Consider the following 20,378-nt stretch of genomic DNA (forward strand, 5'->3'; position numbering starts at 1 on the left):
ACCCACAGAACCCTAGATATGAGCTGGCTAAGAATTAACTGAGATTGGAAGAGACGATTTATCATGGGCAAAGTATCTATGGGGAAATCAGAATACAGATGCATTTTTTTCATTGTGGTAGTATATGTCTCTGAAAATATGGTCCTCAGTACTAAATTACTTACCACACATTCCATCTTTTTCCACAGTCCTTCCAGTTCAGACATGGGTAAATGCCACCAATCTGTGCACTTTTTGTAGCGATGGCCATGGAACCCAAACTGCCTTAGCCATTCAAACTCTACCTGTTGGCCACAAATAGAAGAAAATTACTATGATTAATCAGGTTTTGGACATGGAAATTCTGTCTTAACAATTCAAGTCTTAATGTACAGTAACTTAATGGGAATCAGAAAGAAGGCTAACAAATAATTTCTGATGTCATTTGGGGCATCAAACTAATTTTTTGAAACTGGAAAAGGAAGATCTCTGAAGTCCAAAGTTATGAACCGCTACACTAGAAAAGAAACAGACTCCATAGGTGTCACTTGATTAGGCTGAAGGCTGGAAGTAAAAAACTGAATTATGGAAGGGATGTAATCAAACAGAAGGATTGTTTTTGTCTAGAATCTTTAATTAAAAACTTTTTTTTAAGTTACACATAACACATGCTGATGTATCATGTAGAAAAAAGAGAAGGGCATTATAACCTGAATCATTCATCCACTATTAAACTGGAGACATATCACACCCAGAAAGGATTTGAGGTACCAAAGAAAAAGAAATGAACAACAAAGATCAAGAACAGCAGAAGATCAAGAAGCAACTAGAAGTGGTTAGAAGGCCAGTGCTGAAGTTGGGAAAACCTGAGTTTGAATTCCACTTCTGACATAAGTTGTGTTACCATGGGCAAATCACTTCTCTCAAGGTCCTCAGCTATTCACTAAAGACTATAAATTATAGACAAAATGTTAATCTTCATCAATTGAGGGAGTTGCTATACTAGAAGACTCCTACACTGATTAAATCACAGGTTCATGCCAAATTTCTATAGATCATATAGATCTTATGAGCATCTAAAAGATTCTAAAGATTTGAGAAGGGCACTCAAGATTTCAATGGTATAGGAAATTCTAAGTGAGGAACTTCTTTCTACTAATACAGAGAGATAAGCATCTGTTCTATAATTTACAGTCTTAGAGCAGGAATTATTAACCTGAAATGTTTTTAAAAATATTTGTCCATGAAATTTTTAAAAATTGCAGTAACTATTTTGGTATAATTGGTTTGCTTTGTATTCCTAAGTATTTCATTTTATGCATTTACAAGCATTCTGAGAAGGGATCCCAGGGATTTATCAGACTGCCTAAGGGGTTCATGACAAAAAAAAAAAAAAAAAAGTTTAAGAACTCTGGTTTTAAAGAGTTTCCAGGGACTGAGAGATTAAGTACCTTGCCCCAGGGTCAAATAGCAAGTATGAGTCAAGGGTAGAACTTGACTAGGTCTTCTTGACTCAAGGTTGGCTCTCTGGCTGCTATATCAAGCTGCCTTTCATGTATACATACATACATACATACACACATGCACATACACACATACACACACACACACACAACTGTTCAGAGACATAAGTTACAGTTTCTCAGTAAGCCCTGGAACTAGTCACCCTCCCATTCAACAAACAAAAATACTAATATGTACCAAGATGGTGGCAAAGATGCTGAAAATGTATTTTACTCCTTATGTAACTGCTGACTAAGGTGGGTACTGAAGGAACCTTTGTGTGGGTCAACAAATATTTTCCTATCTATTGTCAAGTCTTCTCTTATTACCTCCAGTTAGAAAACATACTTGGCATTTTATCCTCTATGCACCAACTATATGTACTCTAAAAAATTTCTTTTTGTCTACGCCCTTTGAAGAAATGTATAGGTCTCACTGCTTAGCTTTGCTATGGTAGTTATGTTCCATATACAGGGTCAACATGGTTATAATCATCACCTGTTCCCACAAAGAATTTTTTTTTTTTGCTTATCCATATTGAATTTTCCTGAGGCAAACAAAGGCAACTTGTGAAGGTGTAACAATGATGAAAATGGCTTAAATACCTAACCTGAGAATACCAAGTATAAACACTGCAACTTCAAAAGTCTGAAAAGGTTTTAGTTTACATTAACTAAATGTTTGTTTGATATGCAGAACTGATTTCACTGAAAGCTGTTTAAACAAAAAAAAAGGAATGTGAACAATATTAAGACAACAGTTGCTTAAACTTATCTGTGGTATTAAAAAGATAGTAGTTAACAGAAGTAAACTAAGTATTTTCAAAGAAGGCTACAAGTGTAGTTCAACTAAGAGAATACAAATTCAACCATGCATTTATCACAAGAAAAACAAGCTCTTTCTAATGAAGTTCACGTGAGATTTGTTCATGCCACAATAATAGTCTGTCAGCAGTGCACCAAGAGTTAAAAAAAGGGTTGGGATCTTAAGTCTGATGATTTCTACTGAAAGGAACATAACATACCTACCAATCTTGACAGCTGTGATATTCCAGAAAATCAAACAAATTATGACAATCGGTGAATTATGGTAGCACATGACAATATACCAATTTTATACCTGTGTAAATTAAACTCTCTTCAAAACTTGATTACTTTAGTCAGGATGATAATACATCTAGGGACCTAATTAGCAGAAAATTGAGAAATGAGAACACCCTACCCAGTCTTACTGACAAAGGTCTCTTCTTACCCCATAAATGGCTAATGTTTAGGGGTTTTTTTGTTTGTTTGAGTTGACTTTGTCTTCATTATGAACAGGAAAACACACACACACACACACACACACACACACACATTGAGGAAGAACTCAAGTCCCTTCCCATACCCTGACCATTAAGTTTCTTTGCAGAGCTCCCAGTCCAGCTTGATCCATGATGTTAGCTCTTCCCCAGGAGACAGAATCTTTATTGGCATCAAACCCATTTACTGTACATTTTATTTATCTTCATTGCTTTGCTTTTCATCTCAATGAAACGGAGATGAAACCATGTTGGATCTTTTCCAGGATTTCACTCAGGTCCCACCTATGCCAAGAAAAGCAGCTAACTCTTTTACTGAAATTAATTTAGAGGAGTAAGGTGTATCCCCAGCTGCTTGGGTTGAGTCCTGGAGTGTGAATGAGGATAAGACATCTTAAGTATCAGAGTCTAGGAAAGGAAGGTGCAAAACAGAAGTTGCACACTCTTTGGAAAAAACAACAACTAAAGGTTCACAAATGCTGAGGTGAGACAGGCTGTGCTGCATAAGCATGGAAGTGAAATATTGTTACTTAAGACTCAAAAAACAAAGTCCAGTAATGTTGATTGACAAATCTCCAACTATGATAGGGCCACGGTCCCTAACCCCTCTCCAGGGCACACTTTCTCCAAGAATTCTTATAAATAATGGAGTAGAGGTATAAGAAAAGCTATCAACAGTTGAACTGAGGAGGGGGTGGGGAACCTCAGTAGAGCAAAGGAATGCCCCTAAGAAACTGACCAAAGGGAGATATATTGAAAGGGCACAGCTTCCACGAGGTCCTCTTTGATTTACAATTTTCATAAATGTGATCATAACTCCCCTATTAGTAAGCTTTTAAAATATCTATAATACAATGATAACTAATATTCATGATTATGACCTATATACATTTTGAGATCCTGAGGGGTTTTCCGAATCATCAAAGAAAGATAAAAATAATATTTAGTCTTATTTAAGTTCTGTGTTTTACTGGATTGTATTTAACAACAAATTGGTAATCCATCTATAATATGTATAATTAAGGTCCTAGGATCAAAGATTTAGTGCTGGAAAGGGGGCCTTATGTCTAGGTCACTTAATCCAACCTCCTTGTTACACAGATGAAGAAGACTTGCCCAAGGTGGCACAGGTAGTGACAGAATCAGGCTTCAAACTAAGGTCCTCTGACTCCAAATTCAGCACTTTCCCGACCCTACCATGTTGCCTCTTGTTAACCAGAAAATCGTTTACCAGAAAATGTTAACCAGAAAATTGATTAACCAGAAAATCTTTACTACCTGACCATGCTATATAACAGAAATTACTATACAGAGAAGTCTTCCTTGTGGGTAAAGAAGACTGAGTTCAATAGGCTAATAATGTGGTTACCCAGTTGGCACAGGCCCTAAAGTCCAATGAAGTCAAAGGAATGCAAAGGAGGAAAAGGACTGTACACTTATGTCCAACATCAACCCACTGTCAGTGTCCTTCACATCATGATTAAAAGCCTGTTTTCAGAAAACCAGTCAATGCTAGGTAGTAAAGGCCACCAGCACTATTTGACATTTTGTGTACTGAAGCATCTCAGTCAATTATTAAAAGGCACTGATTATTAGATGCTGCCCATGGAGGCGATCTATATTGCCTCTCTTTTGTACCCACCAGCCCCCTGCCATGATTTCATTTTTCTCTGAGCACTCAAAATGTATATCAACCTCACAGTGGCATGAACAGTGCTACTCTTCATAGTTGTGACATAAGACAAACTATACAGTCCTCCTTTCAAATGAAGTTGAGTTTCTCACTGTATAGTTAAGATTGAGTTAGACGAATGAAAACTCTGCTAACAGGAAAGACTGGAGAAGCAAGTAACAGTAAAAACAAAAATAAGATTAAAAAAATCTAATTACTAGAGACTGAGGCCTTGATCATAGCTACAGTGGGCTACACAATGGACAGAATAGCCTTGATAAAAACAAGAGCAACGATAAAAAATCGAGTACCTAATCACTCCGCTTCAAGTGTAAAGAGTTCAGAAAAGACTTGTCTGATAACTGCAAATCACCCAGATCATCCCTACAGTAAAATATTATTTGGTCTTCTCTAAATAGCCTTGTATCTTCAATTTTATTCTTGGGGATCAGAAAGAAGAATGTACCACTCAATATGGTGGACAAACCCAAACTATTCCCACTGTCTAACGAAAAAAGCAAACAAAGTAATAAAGAGAGGTAGGCAACAGTAAAATGAGGCAACTAAAAAGCAGAATGTTTTATTAAGGAAAAAGTATACAAATAGGCAGACTTTCCCTTTAGAAAAGACCCATAAAGCAAAGGAGAACAACTTGCACTTGGCTATAGCTCAGAGAGGGAGTCCAATTTTAGAAAGTAGAACTTTCAGTTGGTGCAGCAAGCAAACTTCCTTTAGGAACGTCACAGGAACTTAAAGGGAACACCTCAAACGAGCCCTTCTGAAAAGGTGTTCAGACTTATCCCTTGAAGTTCCTCTTAATCCTTTTTCACATCTTCCAGTAACACTTGACTCTATTGACTTGACACCCTGTCTTCCCAGGCATGCTGGCTCTCTATCAGATTTGTCTGCTTTCCAGTTCTTTAAGGTGATGTTTCAAGGTTCTGTGTTTGTTACCCCTACCCTCCAACCCTACCTTTTCTCACTACTGTTTCTCCCTTGGTAATTTCACTCCGGCTCTGACTCTCTTCCAAGCTTCAGCCCAACATTCGAAGTGACTACAAACCATCTCCACCTCAAATGCAGTATGCTCTAAACAAAGCTTATTATCTTCCTCTCTAAATCTATTCTTTCTGACTACACTATTTCCATTGGTGGTGTTAGGATTATCCTCTGTTTGGAACCTTGGTTTTCATTAATCCCCTCTCATATCCAAACAGTTATCATTTTCTGCTAACTCTACCTCAGTTCTATCTCAGGCCCTGAATACCTTTTTTCTGTTACTACTGTTAATAGTTTAGTACCAGGTTTCTTTACCACCCACCTGGATTCTTGCAATATAGCCTCCTAATAAATCTCCACAGTCACATTCTCTCCTCTTACAAGCTGCTGTGAAACTAACCTTCCTTATACATTCATCTAGTCACACTGCCCTTCCCTTCAAAAATGTCTCCGTTGCCTACCAAGTGAACTTCAAACCCCTCGGCCTGGGACACAAGGCTCCTCGCACTGCAGCTCCACTCTGTCTTTGCAGCCTTATCACTTCATTCTCTCTGTCATGTTTGACCCTCTAGCCAAACCAGACTATTCTTTATGCCCAAGTAAGTCCTGTGCCCTCCTGTCTCCACAGCTTCACTCCTCCTGAGTCCTGTACCTTGAAAATCATCCTGTCTTCTCTTGAACTCTTGAATTCCTAATCCATATGTTAAAATCCAACTCAAACAACACCTCATCCAGAAAGCCTTCTCTGACCTCCCTCAAGTACCAGGATTTTCCTACCTTGGATGTCATATATCACTTCATTTTACACCTTTCTAATGCACATGCTATGTATTATTGTCTATTTTTTTAGTTACTGGTATGTGTGACCTATACCCCAACCCAACTTAACAAACATTAATTAAGCTAGTCCCATGGGCAGGACACAATGCTAAACAATGAGGATATAAAAATAAAACTCTAAAAGTTGTTGCCCTCAAGAAGTTTACATTCTACTAGAAAAGTGATACGATAATTGATATAACATGACCCACTTCAGTAGCTTTGAAAGAGATGATAGATTAAGGTTAAAAGGACTCTTGAAAATCTTCTAAGTTCTTTCATCTTTTTATATGAAGAAAGTGATCTGAAAGTTGAGATGTGACAGCAGGCTTTACAAATCCATGGGGTCTTCCACAGTATGATGCTAAGTTCCATGAATACAGAGATCGTGTCCAATTTAAACTTTGTATCTCACCGAGTGCCTTGCACAGTGTTTTGCACTAAGAACAAAATAAATTTTTAATTGAATTAAAACCATTTAGAGTCATAGGAAAAAAAAAAAGGAATGCTTCTAAACTCATACAGCCTGAAATTTTTCTTACTTGGAACGACAAAGCTTTATCTTATAATTAATAAATTAAAGGAATCCCTCTGGCCTTTAAGGGTGAAGAAAACAAAAGAGAAGTGGACAGCTATTATATACATTTAGGATTTCATTTAACAGCAAAGAACTAAGCACACACAAGTGGGCAAACACTGAAACTCAGGCCTACTTGTGTGGTAAGAGAACAATATTTGACAATATGCCTCGACATGTGGAATTAATCTCTCAAATAAGGAGATGACCTTGAAAAATCAAAGATGGAGGCACTACAGAACAGGGTGACTGGAACACACAAAACACAGATTCAAGGTCTCCATTCAACCTCAGGTTGCTGGCCTGCCTCACCCAGCTAAGGTTTCTTGATCACTCCCCATATGCACAATGTAAAAACAAAAACTGCCAGACACATTCTGAAGCAGATGGGTTCAGATGACAATATTCTGGCTGTTGAATAAACAGTCTGTGTATACAGTTTTATTTTTTCCCCTCATTTGATGTTAATAAAACATGACAAGAAGTCAGAGAAAGATAGGAGAGAAAAAGAGGCCAAGCTGTGTATTCAAGAATAGCATCTACCGTTAGCCTGGCCCCTCAAGTTGAGTTGTGGTTTTCTTTTCTTTTTTATTTTTGGGGGGGGAGGGGAAAAGGGAAGCGAAACAAACCAAAATAATTGAATTCAAATCTGTGCACTATCAATATAGCCAGGGAAATGACCATGCTGCCAGAACTTCCAATCCCATGATTCCTGGAAGATTTCATGGTCATCACACTAGATACTAGAAAGGAGGCCTCACTGCTGCTCCCTTACAGGGAATCCCAATACCAGTAAAGGCTCAGATTAGTGGAACCGTTGCACCCCCTCACGTCTACAATTCACCATTAGATTGTGAGCCCCTTGAGAGCAGGGACTATCTTTTGCCCCTTTTTGTATCCCCAGCCCTTAGCACAGTGCTTGCCACATGGTAGGTACTTAATAAATGCTAACTGACTGACTGGAATGTACTTCTTCCTCACATCTGACTCAAAGAACCTCATACTTCCTTTAAAGGACAGCTCAGGAGCAACCTCTGATCCCATTTATTCATGGTCCTTCCATCTTATATTATTTTCCTTTGTATATTATATTCTTGTCTGAAGATTATATCTACCCAATAAAAAATAAATTCTCTGAGAGCAGGGGCTATTTCAGTTTTTGCATTTGGATTACCCTCACCCCCAATCCCTCAGCATCTATAATGTGTATCAAATACTGAACAGGCAGTTAGTCAAAAAACATTTATTAAGTGCTTACTGTATGTGCTAGGCACTGAGCTGAGGATACAAAGAAAGGGAAGAGAATCTGTTCTTTAGGAGCTCACAGTCTAACAGGGAAAACAACATGCAAATATCTATGTACAAACAAGATACGTACTAGATATAATCAACAGAGGAAGGGACTAGCATTAAGGGGGGATGTGGAGAAGCTTCTTGCAGAAAGTGGGATTTTAGCCAAAAATCAAAGGAAACCAGGAAAGTTAAGAGGTAGAGGAGAGAAAGGAAAGACTTCCAGTCATGGGGGACAGCAAGTAAAAATGCCCAGGGTCAGGAGGAGGGAGTATATAGTTCTAGGAACAGCAAGGAGGCCAGTGTCACTGGATTGCTGAGTACATAGGGCGTGTAAGGAATAAGTCCATAGACTGATAGGTAGGAAGGGCCCAGATTATGAAGGGTATTAAATACCAAACAGAAGAATTTGTATTTAATCTTGGAGGCAACAGGGAGTCAATGGAGTTGAGTGAATGGGAGGAGAGAGGGTAATGGGGTTAAATTTGATAAATGCTTGTTGAATTGAAATGAATCCTTGAATTTAAGTTTCAGAAACAGAGGTAAATCATCATTCCTTTGAGAATCAAGACTGTCTTTTAACCTGAAGATATAGGCCTGAAAACCAATAATATAGTCTTCTACAATATAGAGATAGATAAATAATTTTGTTGTTTGTCCTTCGTATTGAAGAGGACAAAGATGTCTTGAGGGTGATGTCTTAACTTGCACATGAATTGGATTTAAGTGAGGCAGAGGTGCATAAAGTCATCAGCCTCACTCTCATCCGCAGTCACTGAAATCCAGTGGCAGGACAAAAGTCAGGATGATTGGCAATGGCCGGGGATATAGTGGATGACCTTGGCATCTTCAATGTTTGATCAAGCTCTAAGCGTTCCATAGAACCTGCTTCAGTCGCCTTCATGGTCATAGGAAAAAATTATTCTCATCTGCCCATTCATCCAGGAGAAGTCTCTACATACTTGAAGTGGACATTTCCCTGACTCGCCAACGAGTCTGTGGTATGTGAGTTACCCTCCAACTGGTTTAGCCCATCTGTGGAGATGGTTTATAGGGGTGTGTACGCTGAGCATGCTACAGCTTCATGGAGCCACAGATGAGAGCTGATTGAAGCAGACACCAATGGTAGATAAGCAGCCCTGAAAAGGGCTCAGCAGCCCTCACCCCAGAAGCTAGTCCTCTCTGAACACCCTTGTATACCCCAGAGAAATAATATAGAAATAAGAAATGTATCCAATACCTGATGCTGACAAACTCTTCACAGGGTACCTGTATAAATCATCTCTCCCAAAGTCTTACCTCATTATGAATTTCTTCCCCCTGCCTGATAACCGAGGACTCCAGGGATCTCAAATGCATAGCTCTGGGCTCCATGTCATCCTTCACATTCTGCAGTGCCAACTGGCATTGTTTGAAAATATAATCCAGAGTCCCTACTGAGCACTGTAAGAGAAAAAAGGTGAAGTATTAAAATTAGGATCAAGACCTAGGTCGGACCAAGTGACTCCATGCCCTCTTTTTACCATTTCTACTTTCCTACTTACTATTCTGTATACACAACATTTTACCTTCTCTCTCCAGACCTTTGCACAGGCTGGCTTCCATGCCTGGAATGCACTTGCTCCTTAACTCTATCTCTAAGAACCAGAAGGCTCTGTCCTGGGACCTAGTCTTTGGTGATCTCATATGCAGATGATTCCCAGATCTATATATCCAGCTCTAACATGGCTCTGGAATTTTAGTCTCAAATCGACAACTGTCTCTTGGACATACTGAATTGGAAGTCCTAACATGTCCAATACAGAGCTCATTATCTTTCTCCCCTCCCCAAACCTCTTCCCATTCCCAATTTTCCTGTTAATGTCCAGGGTACCATCATCCTCCCAGGCACCACAACCCTGGTGTCGTCCTTGACTCTTCACACTCACTCATTTACCCTACATATCCAACCTGATATCAAATCTTATCACTCTTATTTTCACAAAATCTCTCATTTATTTTCCCTTCTCTCTATTCACATGGCTACTACCCTAGTTCAGGTCTTCATCACTTCTTGCCTGGACTACTACAACAGCCTTCAGGTTGGTCACCTTGCCTTGAGGACTCCATTCTATACTCTATCCAGGTGCCAAAGTGATCTAAGGCATAAATCTAACCATGCCACCCTCCTACTCAATAACCTCCCATGGCTCCCTATCACCTCCAGGATCAAATATAAAATCTTTGGCAATTAAAGACCTTTACAACCTGGCCCTTTCCTATCCTTCCACTCATCTGACACTTTACTCCCTTCCATACACTCTGTGGTCCACCTCCATTGCCCTCCTTACTCTTTCCCACACACAACACTCCATCTTCCATCTTCATGTTTTTGCACTGGTTATATCCTGTGCCAGGAATGTTCTCCTTCTTCACTTTTGCCTCCTGACTTCCTTCAAGACTCAAAATGCAGCTTCTGCAGCAGGTCTTTTCTGGTAATACTCCACCCCTGCATCCCAAACCCTCGTCCCTCCCTTCTGAGGTTATCTTCCCTTTATGTTGTATATATTTTATGTGTATAGAGTTATTTGTACATTAACTCCCTCGTTAGAATGTGAGCTTCTTGAGGACTAGAGCTAAATATTTATCTTTGTTATCTCCAGAGCTTAGCACATTGCCGAGCTCATACTAAGTGATTAAAAACCCCTTACCCAAGAATCCTTAGTTCCCTTTAAAGTGCCACTTTCTACATTAGACCTGCTTTCATTTTCCCCAGTACCGTTGCCTCATCCTACCTAAACTATTTGAGTTTGTGTATAAATTTGTATTTCTTAGTATGTATACATGTTGTTTCCCCTGATAAAATACAAATACCTTGAGGGCAGGGGTGTTTCATTTTTATACAGCACCTAGCACAGTACCTTGCTCAGAAGTCAGTACTCTCTAAACATCTATCTATTGGTTGACTGACCATGGAGCTAAGGAATTACCACAAAACACGTTTTTAGGTTTTTATTTTCACCTCATGGTACATTAAATCTCATGAGAGAAGATAACCAGATCAGACTAGTTTCTCAAGAGCATACGAGAAAGATCAGCAGTGGTCAGAAAAGACCTTTGGCTTATATTGTCAAAATCTGAAAAGGTTTGAAAGGTTAAATACAGCGAATGGGAGGCGATAAAAGGCATGCAATGGCTGAAAACTGCCCTGGACTTACTTCAGTGCCAGTACAGAGCCTCAGTGATTGGGCTAGAGAAAGCATAGCAGTAGACACAAACTGAAGGGTCTGTGAAGTAAGGCCCCTGAGCAGATCAATAATTGATGCAATATCTGGAGAATTTCACAAGAAAGAGGAGGTCAGAAGTTTGGGGTCCTCTTCAATTTCTGTGTGAGTCCAGAAAAGAGGGAATGAACCTTTGCGAGGAAAAACACTGATGCAAAGGAGGGTAGAAAGAGTATAAGTGCTAGGGCTGGTGTGCTGCCATTCTGCACTGACCCTAAAGAGATAAGTGCTCTCCCATGAAGCAACAGCAGTTTGGTAAAAACAACCAGGAAACAGATTTGGTTACTTACCATTCATCTGAACTAGAATTTTCTGAGGACTCTCTACTCTTCTCTTGGAAAAAGTATCCCAAGGCAATGGAGCAAGCAAATGGACTCAGAGTTTGAAGTGTGAAGATAACTGATTTATAATGTATATGTATTAGACCCACAAGAAAAGTATTCATTTTCCTTCACTACAATAAACATTATTAAACATTAAATGAGTGTGCCAAACTGCATTAGTCACTATATAATTACAAAGAATGGATAAGATATGGACCTTGCCTTCAAGAAACTTAAAATCTAAATAACAAATGGTATGAAAGTGTCAACACAAGCCATCTGTTCCTCTGTGTGAAGTACCTGAATTTCCTCACAAGGGCTCTTTCCCCACATGCCTGGATAAGAAAAATGTCTAATGTCCAGAACAAGAGGATGCAGCCTGAATGTACATGTATCCATTTGTTTTCATAACAACATGACTTCCTTTAATGATAAAAGGAAAGCTATAAAAATATTTCAGACATAAAGGAAATGAACATATCTAAAATATATTTTTTATTTTAATATTTATAATTTAAACCAAATCCCTGGGAATAACCTTGAAGATTGACCCTTCTGGTACTGGAATTTTTTGCATAAGAATTTCCATTGCATACAAGATGAGACCACTGAGGATTTGGGAAAACAAAGGGCAGAAAGCAGAACCTTGAAGCCAATGTGCATTTAATATTAATATACCACAGCACAAAGGGCACAGAGGCAAGCACTTCCAATTTGCTGCAAAGGAAAAGTAAAGAAGGGAGGTGAACCCCACTAACTATAACTATATACAAAAATAAAATTGTATTCTATGTCTAAACCCAAGCACATGTCTGTCACTACCATACAGCCCTAAGTCAAATAATGGCCTGCTAGGTCTTCAGCAACTAAAAAATCTGACAGTCTTATTAAGAAATTTAATTCACAAAACAGTATTTCTATATGACAGTCAATTTTCTACACAACATGAATGGGGCAGAGAAGGCAAAAAGCAAATCATTTACATTTAACATGACCAGAACTTCAATGTTAAAGTCACTATCCAAAGAAAAGAGGATGCAGAATGAATAACAGTTGCTACTTATATTACTGGTCTTGTGGACCACACTTTGAAGCTTTTGAAGTCTTGGAGCACACACAAAACACAAGATCATAACTGCTAGAAAAATTTGGAGCAATCTCCATCCTGAGGTCTGTTGTCTTGATTCATGATTTTTGATTTCCAACAGCTATAACTTCAGAGGCCCCAGCCATGCTCACTTTGTTCCTGGTTCAACTCATTCCTCACCAGCTGCCTTGCTCCAACAAGGGTATCCTTCCCACTCCCTCCCCCCTTTCTGTGTTTCCTTTACACCTTGTCCTTCCCCCATTAGAATGTAAGCTCCTTGAAAGTAGACAGTCTTGTTTACTTGTATCTGTAATCCAAGTGCTTATCACAGTTTAAAGCACACTGTAAATGCTTTAATAAATACTTGCTCATCTAGCTATCCTTAACAGTTATGTAATTAGCTTGTTTTAAGCCTAGGAACATTATAACAGCCCTTTAATTCCACAAGATTCCTTCTTTTGCTATTTGAGAAAGTTTATATTGAACAAAAAGTGAGGAGCATACTCACAATATTTCCAAGCTCCTAGTTAGGAAAAGTTCTAACATTTGGGCAGAGGTTGGGTTATCTGCCTTACATTTCTTTTTTTTTTTTTAATTAATTAATTTTTAGTTTTCAACATTCACTTTACAAGATCTTGAGTTCTAAATTTCCCCCCTCCCCCTCCCTTCTCTCCCCAAGATGGCATGCAATCTGATAGAAGCTATGCATGTACAATCATATTTAACATATTTCCACATTCTTACTTCACTTTTCTATTTTATCTTCTGGCCTCTTTGTGGTTGAGGCAAAAGTCAGGTTCCTGGAAGAAAACTGTTTAGGGCTCAGATTCTTATAATCTAGCCACTAGTTCATTAATGTTCAGACTCTTCAAGAGTCTGCCCAATATGATGGATGTTCTAATAAACCTCGTCTTCCGCTGGAAAAAAAAGAGATGATAAAATATACCTCCCTTCTCTCAGTAGATGGAAAATTATGGGAACAGAATGTTTGACCACTATCCAACTGTCATTTTGTTGGTCAGTTCTGCTTTGTTATAAGGGAGATTTCAATGGTGTGGGGAGGGGAGCCCAGGAATATTGTGAAATTACTGTGAATTATTTTGGTAGTGCCCATCAATTGGGAAATGACTGAACAAATTATGTTTTATGAATGTAATGGAATATTGTGCTATAAGAAGTGATAAAAGGAACTATTTCAGACAAACTTTGGAAGACTTATATGGACTGATGCACAGTGAATCAAGCAGAACCAGGAGAACAATTTTTACTACAGCAACAAGATGTAAAGATAATTCTTTTTAAGGCAATGGGGGTTAAATGACTTGCCCAGGGTCACACAGCTAGTAAGTGTCAAGTGTTTGGCCTGAGGCCAGATTTGTACTCAGGTCCTCCTGACTTCAGGGCTGGTGCTCTATCCACTGCACCACCTAGCTGCCCCTAAAGACAAACAATTTTGAAAGACTTCAGAACTCTGATCAATGCAATCACCAATCAAGATTTCAGAGAACCTACAGGGAAGCATGTGCTATCTACCTCCTGAGAGAGAAGTGATGGACTCAGGGAGAAGACTGAAACACAGTTGAACACAATGTGAGAACTCATTTTGCTTAACTATGCATACTTGCTCTAAGGGTTGTAGTTTTCTTTTTTTTTTTTTTCAATGGAAGGAGGAAAGTGAGAGGGAAGGGGGTAGGAATAGGGTCTTCCTTCCTCAAAAAAATGAAAAGAGATTAGAAGGAAGGCCAAAAGGACAATTTTGAAAATTACATGGTGAATTTATTATATACTTTAAAAGAAAGAGAAATTCACTGTTTCATGTCCAATCTTCTCTCCTGTTTTACAGTGTATGTAGAAATGCTCATGTCATTTGGTGGGGTTTTTTTCCAGGATAAAAAAAAATACATTTTAAAAAAGAGTAACCCATACAAAAAAAATTTACAAAAAAAAAAAGAAAAAGAAAACTGTTTAGGCAAAGACAGGCACAGGATGGGAAGCAGGAGAAAGAGCAGACCCCTTCTTGGAACCTCCCTCAATCCTTGAGAAGTAATTACAATTGGTGGTATCACAGAATTTTTGTGATCTGAGATTCTTATATGGCTAGTCAACAACCCTGCCCAAAAGCTACCCTCCCACAGCTCAGTCCTACTTTCTCTTTCTCCTTTCATTAATTGTCCATGGGCTGCCATTTTTTTCTAGCTCAACTCTATAGGGCCACACTCCTTCCTCTCCCTTGCCTGATTCTGGAAATCTCACCCTAGTTCTTAAGCTTCTTAGGGGAATGACCAGCCCTTCTTCTCCTCACCTCCCCCAATTTGGAACAGTCTTCTTGACTCACTTAGTTCTGATTGACTGATTCCCACCTACTGAGAGTAATTACTTTCAAGTGGTATGGGGCAATCAGCAATCAATTGACCTCCACCCTTACAAGTCTATCTAAACCTAAATGGACCAAAGAAGAAGTGAAGTGGAAAGAGGCCAAGAGTCTAAAGTTTGTAACAGAAACTCTTCAGCAAAGGAACAGGAAGGAAAAACAGCCAGTTTTCTTGGGCCATTAACAGCAAGAACAGACGGTGAGTAAATGAATGAATGAAAGCAAAATCATTTATTAAGTGTTTACTGTACTCTAGACACTGTGCTAAGCCCTAGGGATAGAAAAGCAGGCAGTCCCTGTTACATTTTAATAGGAAGTTTTAGAAGCAAGTCAGAACCTGAAGGAGCAATGGCTTTTTAAAATGTGCCTTAAGTTAAGAACTGATGGGGTTTGGGTGAGAGAAAAATGACCTCTGATGGAGAGTACAAGAAGGTACTTTCCTGAACACCTGATGGCCTAATCTGCAGTGCTTAAGAAAAAAAAGGAGATCAAATAATCAACAAGAAGATAGAACAGTTTTCTTTCAAACTTCACAACCTGAAAACCTCAGAAAAAGGAATTATGTGCCACATACAGAGTAAGTAAAGATGAATTCACAATATAAGAAGACAGAAATACCACACAGGGTAAAAAAAAAATATTTTAATCATTACAAAACCATAAGATTTGGTGTATACTCACAGGGTCTCTATAGCATCTCCCCATGGAGACAGCCTAGGGAGTTGCTTCCAGAAGAGTCATGATAAAGTGCCTTGGAGAGATATTGGGGTAGGTGCAGACATTCTGAAAAAAATGGCCCTGGTAAGCCAACTAGGTGGAAAACAGGAGGCTTTGGAGAATTTGGGTTTTGCAGATGACCAGTTTGGCACTGTTGTCTCAGTGCAGCAGTACCTGACACAAAGCCTCATACTGAAGGATGCTGCATTTAGATATAAATATAGTTGAGGGTAACTGTAGGAACTAAGCTAAAATTATGTCCTCAAGGTACTGGGCAGTGGGGAAGGAAGGGGAGAAGAAGGAGGAATTCTGAACTTTGATTTTGCTATATTTTCAAAGTAAATATCCCTTTGTATAAGTTAATAGATGTAAAATATTTAAACAGAAATAGGGGTTAACAGTGGGGGGTCAAGTCAAGAGCAGTAGAGAAGAGATACCTCCTAACCCCTCAGTGTACTCTAGAACTTGCTTCAGGGTGTAGTTTTGGTGATCTTTACTTGGTTTTCCCAGAACAGTGACTCAGCTTAAAGCTCCCTCACCTTACAAGATATAGAAGATACTGATTACGCACAGAAAAGCCAGGTAAATAGAAAGTAACTAGAGGAGAAGGGATGAAAGACAAGGACCATATGGAGCTGAGTAGAGGGAAAAGGACTTCCAAGACTGAGGGAAAGGGGATTAGAAATCAGCTCTAGCCAGTCCCCAACACATTTAACCTAAGGAGGCTGATGATGCCTAGGTTGGGGGGAAAATAGGGATGTTATGGTCTGTACAGTTGTGGAAGGGAAAGGAGCCAAAGAGTGAGAAGAATGGAAACAAGACATAAATGTCTGAGTGTACAAGGACAGGGCTGAAATACCAAAAGGCCAAGGGGTAAGGCCTGATTAAAAACCTATCTTACAAGCAGATAAAACACTCATAAAGACAGGGAATTTGAGTAAAATGTAAAAAAAAAAAATCCAAAGCACAATAAATATGCCTACAATGAAGGAAAATAAACTAACATTCCTGATCAAAATGAGAATTCTATGAAATACCCAGTGATCATTAAACAAGAGCAAAAAAAATTCAACAACAATCAGAACAAATAAAATTATTAGGCTAAATTAAGCACAATTTAAGGTCAAATTAAAGATCTCAAAGCAAAATTTTAAAAGAGGAAGAAATTACAGAACTTAGAAGACAAAATGAAGATCTCCAAAGAATAAAGTTTTGAAAGCGAAAATGACAGATTTGGAACTTTAAAACACAGAAATAGAAAAAAAGGAAGAGAAGAAAAGCAAAAAGTAACAATATTAAAAGAACATATAAATTCTATATAAAAAAAATCTTTAAGACAGGATATGAAGAGATAATTAAGGGCTATACATCTCCAGTTAGAATACAACAAATTAAAAAAACCCTAAATACCACATTGCAACAAATAAAAAAAAAAAAAAGAAATGGCCAAAACTTTTAATACAGATAACAAAGTCCTTTTTATCAAATCCATCTACCAGTGTTGGGGGTGGGGGAGGGCCTTGAAACTCCATACGGTAGTTAAATTTCACAATTTTAGTAACAACAAATTTTGTAAGAATCCAGGAGAAAGACCTTCAAATATGAATGAACATCAATTTGAATAATCCAGAATTTACCCACAGTCACAAGAAACTGGAGGAAAGAATGGAATTATTATTTGGAATCCAAAAAGCAAAGGCATTCAGACTGTAATTATAACACATCCTAAAAAGCTGATCTTAACTGTGAATGGGAAAAGTTGAACCCTCAACAAAAGATGATAAGCATTTGACTCATTCCTGGTTGCCTCCCCATACCCCACCTCAGGATGAGACTATCTGACATGCAAACACTCCAAACAAGAGAAACAAACAGAAGGATAATTAAGGAAAGTTGAGAAAACAATAAATAAACTAATTCTTCTATATTTCTGGTCTTTTTTTCTCAGAAAGATAGGCTAAATTGAGATCTAAAAGAAAAAAGATAAATCATCCAGGGACAAACAGGTTATAAAGATTTAAGAGAGACTTTAAAAATCAGGAAAAAGGAATGAGCAAGAGCTAAATTAATATTACCTTACAGTCACCTCAGACTACTTGGCTACTCCTAGATCCCTCCCACAGTCTTTCTGTACATAAGATACATTTCGCCTCCACTAAGGTGCTCAGATTCTTAAAATCTGGCCAATTGCTCATACTTATTGAGGTTTAGGGGTGCTGGGACCCCAAAATAGTGAGAGCAAGAGATGTGGGTTTGCCCAAATGAATTAGACCCAACTCTTCTTTCAGCCAAAGACAAGATTTATTAAAACATTGATTGGGGTCAGTGAGATTCCTATTGAGTTTGTGCTATTGGCTAGATTTTAAGAATCTGAACATTGGCTAGATTTTTAAAGAGAAAAAATCAGCAAAACTGATCAATACAAAATGTATACAATGCAACATTCATTTTTTATTGTTTTGTGGTTATCCCTTACCTTCCTTATTATTGTAGTCATATATAGGGTTTATTTTTTTTTTTGCTCTGATTATTTCATTCATCTGATCATGTAAAAATTTCTGTTTCTCTGAATTCATCACTTTTTTTGTTTCTTTCAGCACAGTAATATTCTGTTACATTCATGTACCACAATTATTTTAAACAATCCCAAATGATAAGCATCTCTTTTGCTTTCATTTCCTAGCTACCACAAAAAGCACAAGCATCTTTTTTTTTGTGTGAGGCAATTGAGGTTAAGTGACTTGCCCAGAGTCACATAGCTAGTGAGTGTTATGTGTCTGAGGCCAAATTTGAACTCGGGTCCTCCTGACTCCAGGGCTGGTGCTCTATCCACTGCATCCCCTGGTTGCTCCCAAGCACCTTTTTTTTTTTTTTTAATAATTAATTTATTTTGAGTTCTCAACATTCACTTCCATAAGATTTTAAGTTTTAAATTTTCTCCCTCTCTCTCTCCTTCCCCTCCCCAAGATGGTGTACAATCTGACACAGGCCCTACTCATACATTCATATTAAACATATTTTCACATTAGTCATAATGCATAAGCATTGTTTTCAATAAGGAAATAGTACAAACTTTTCTAATAAAAGCAAGGATAAAGCAAAGATGGCAATTTTCTCCACATTATTATTTGATGTAGTTCTACAAATATTAGCCATAGCAATAAGAGATTAAAAACATAAACACTAGCAATGGCATAAGAAAAGTTTATTTGCAGTTGACATAATAGTTTACTTAGAATGCCCCACAGAATTAGCAAAGAATTAAATTTTAAAAAATAACTTCAGTAAAGTAGCAGAATACAAAAAAAACTACAAAAATCATTAGTATTCTTATATGACAATAAAATACAAGATGAAGTAAAAGAAATGGAAAGGTCATTAAAATAAATACAAAATGCAAAAAAATTTGGGTTTATTTTATTTCCTGCAACTTTGAGATATAAAATTTCCCCTAAGAAGTACTTTGGCTGCATCCTGTAAGTTTTGGTATGTTGCCTCATTATTGTTGTTCTCTTTGATGAAATTGATTGTTTTTATAACTTCTTGTTTGACCACTCATTCTTCAGGATTGGATTATTTAGTTTCCAATTAATTTTTAGTCTATATTTCCATGGAATTTTTATTGTATCATGACCTGAAAAGGATGCATTTAATATTTCTGCCTTTCTGCATTGGATTGTGAGGTTTTAATGATCTAACACATGGTCAAATTTTGTGTAGGTGCCATGTACCGTTGAGAAAAAGGTATATTCCTTTCAACATCCATTCAGTTTTCTCCAGAGGTCTATCATATCTAACTTTTCAAAAAATTGTATTCACCTTCTTAACTTCTTTATTGTTGATTTTATGGATAGATTTATCTAATTTTGAGAGGGGGAGGTTGAAGTCCCCCACTAGTATAGTTTTGCTGTTTTCCTGTGACTCCCTGAACTCCTCCTCTAAAAATCTGGATGCTATACCATTTGGTGCATATATGGTACCTTTTAACAAGATGTAGTTTCCTTCTTTATCTCTTTTAATTAGATCTATTTTTTGCTTTTGCTTTGTCTGAGATCAGGATTACTACCCCTGCTTTTTTTTTTTTTTACTTCAGCTGAAGCATAATATATTCTGCTCTAGCCTTTTACCTCTACTCTGTGTGTATCTCTCTGCCTCAAATGTGTTTCTTGTAAACACCATATTGTAGGATTATGGTTTTTAATTCACTTTGCTATCCGTTTCCATTTTATGGAAATGTTCATCCCATTCACAGTTATGATTACTAACTGTCTTTCTCTCCGTTCTATTTTTCCCCCATTTATATTTTTCTCTCTCCTCCACCCTTTCCTTCCTTACCAGTGTTTTGCTTCTGATCACCGCCTCCCTCAATCTCACCTCCCTTGTATTAGCCCCCTTACCTTTTCTTTCCCCTTTCCCCTACTACTTCTGCCCTGCCTTCTATCCACCCCTTTTCCTTTTCTTTCCCCTTTCTCCTCCTA

At 37.9% G+C, this 20,378-nt stretch overlaps 1 protein-coding gene across 2 annotated transcripts in view; it reads right to left on the bottom strand.

Moving 5' to 3' along the window:
* The window catches only part of FTO (FTO, alpha-ketoglutarate dependent dioxygenase), a 413,739-nt gene that overhangs the window by 224,052 nt on the left and 169,309 nt on the right, over nt 1-20,378 (bottom strand). For both annotated transcript variants that reach the window (XM_027869693.1, XM_027869694.1), the window contains exons 6-7: nt 9,439-9,582; nt 165-284 (exon numbers count right to left, since the gene is read on the bottom strand). In XM_027869693.1, coding sequence (XP_027725494.1) covers nt 165-284; nt 9,439-9,582 — 264 coding nt within the window. The remainder of the gene's footprint in view (nt 1-164; nt 285-9,438; nt 9,583-20,378) is intronic.

Source organism: Vombatus ursinus, unplaced genomic scaffold (genome assembly GCF_900497805.2).
Source record: "Vombatus ursinus unplaced genomic scaffold, bare-nosed wombat genome assembly UNPS02014793.1, whole genome shotgun sequence".
Classification (NCBI taxonomy): Eukaryota; Metazoa; Chordata; class Mammalia; order Diprotodontia; family Vombatidae; genus Vombatus; species Vombatus ursinus.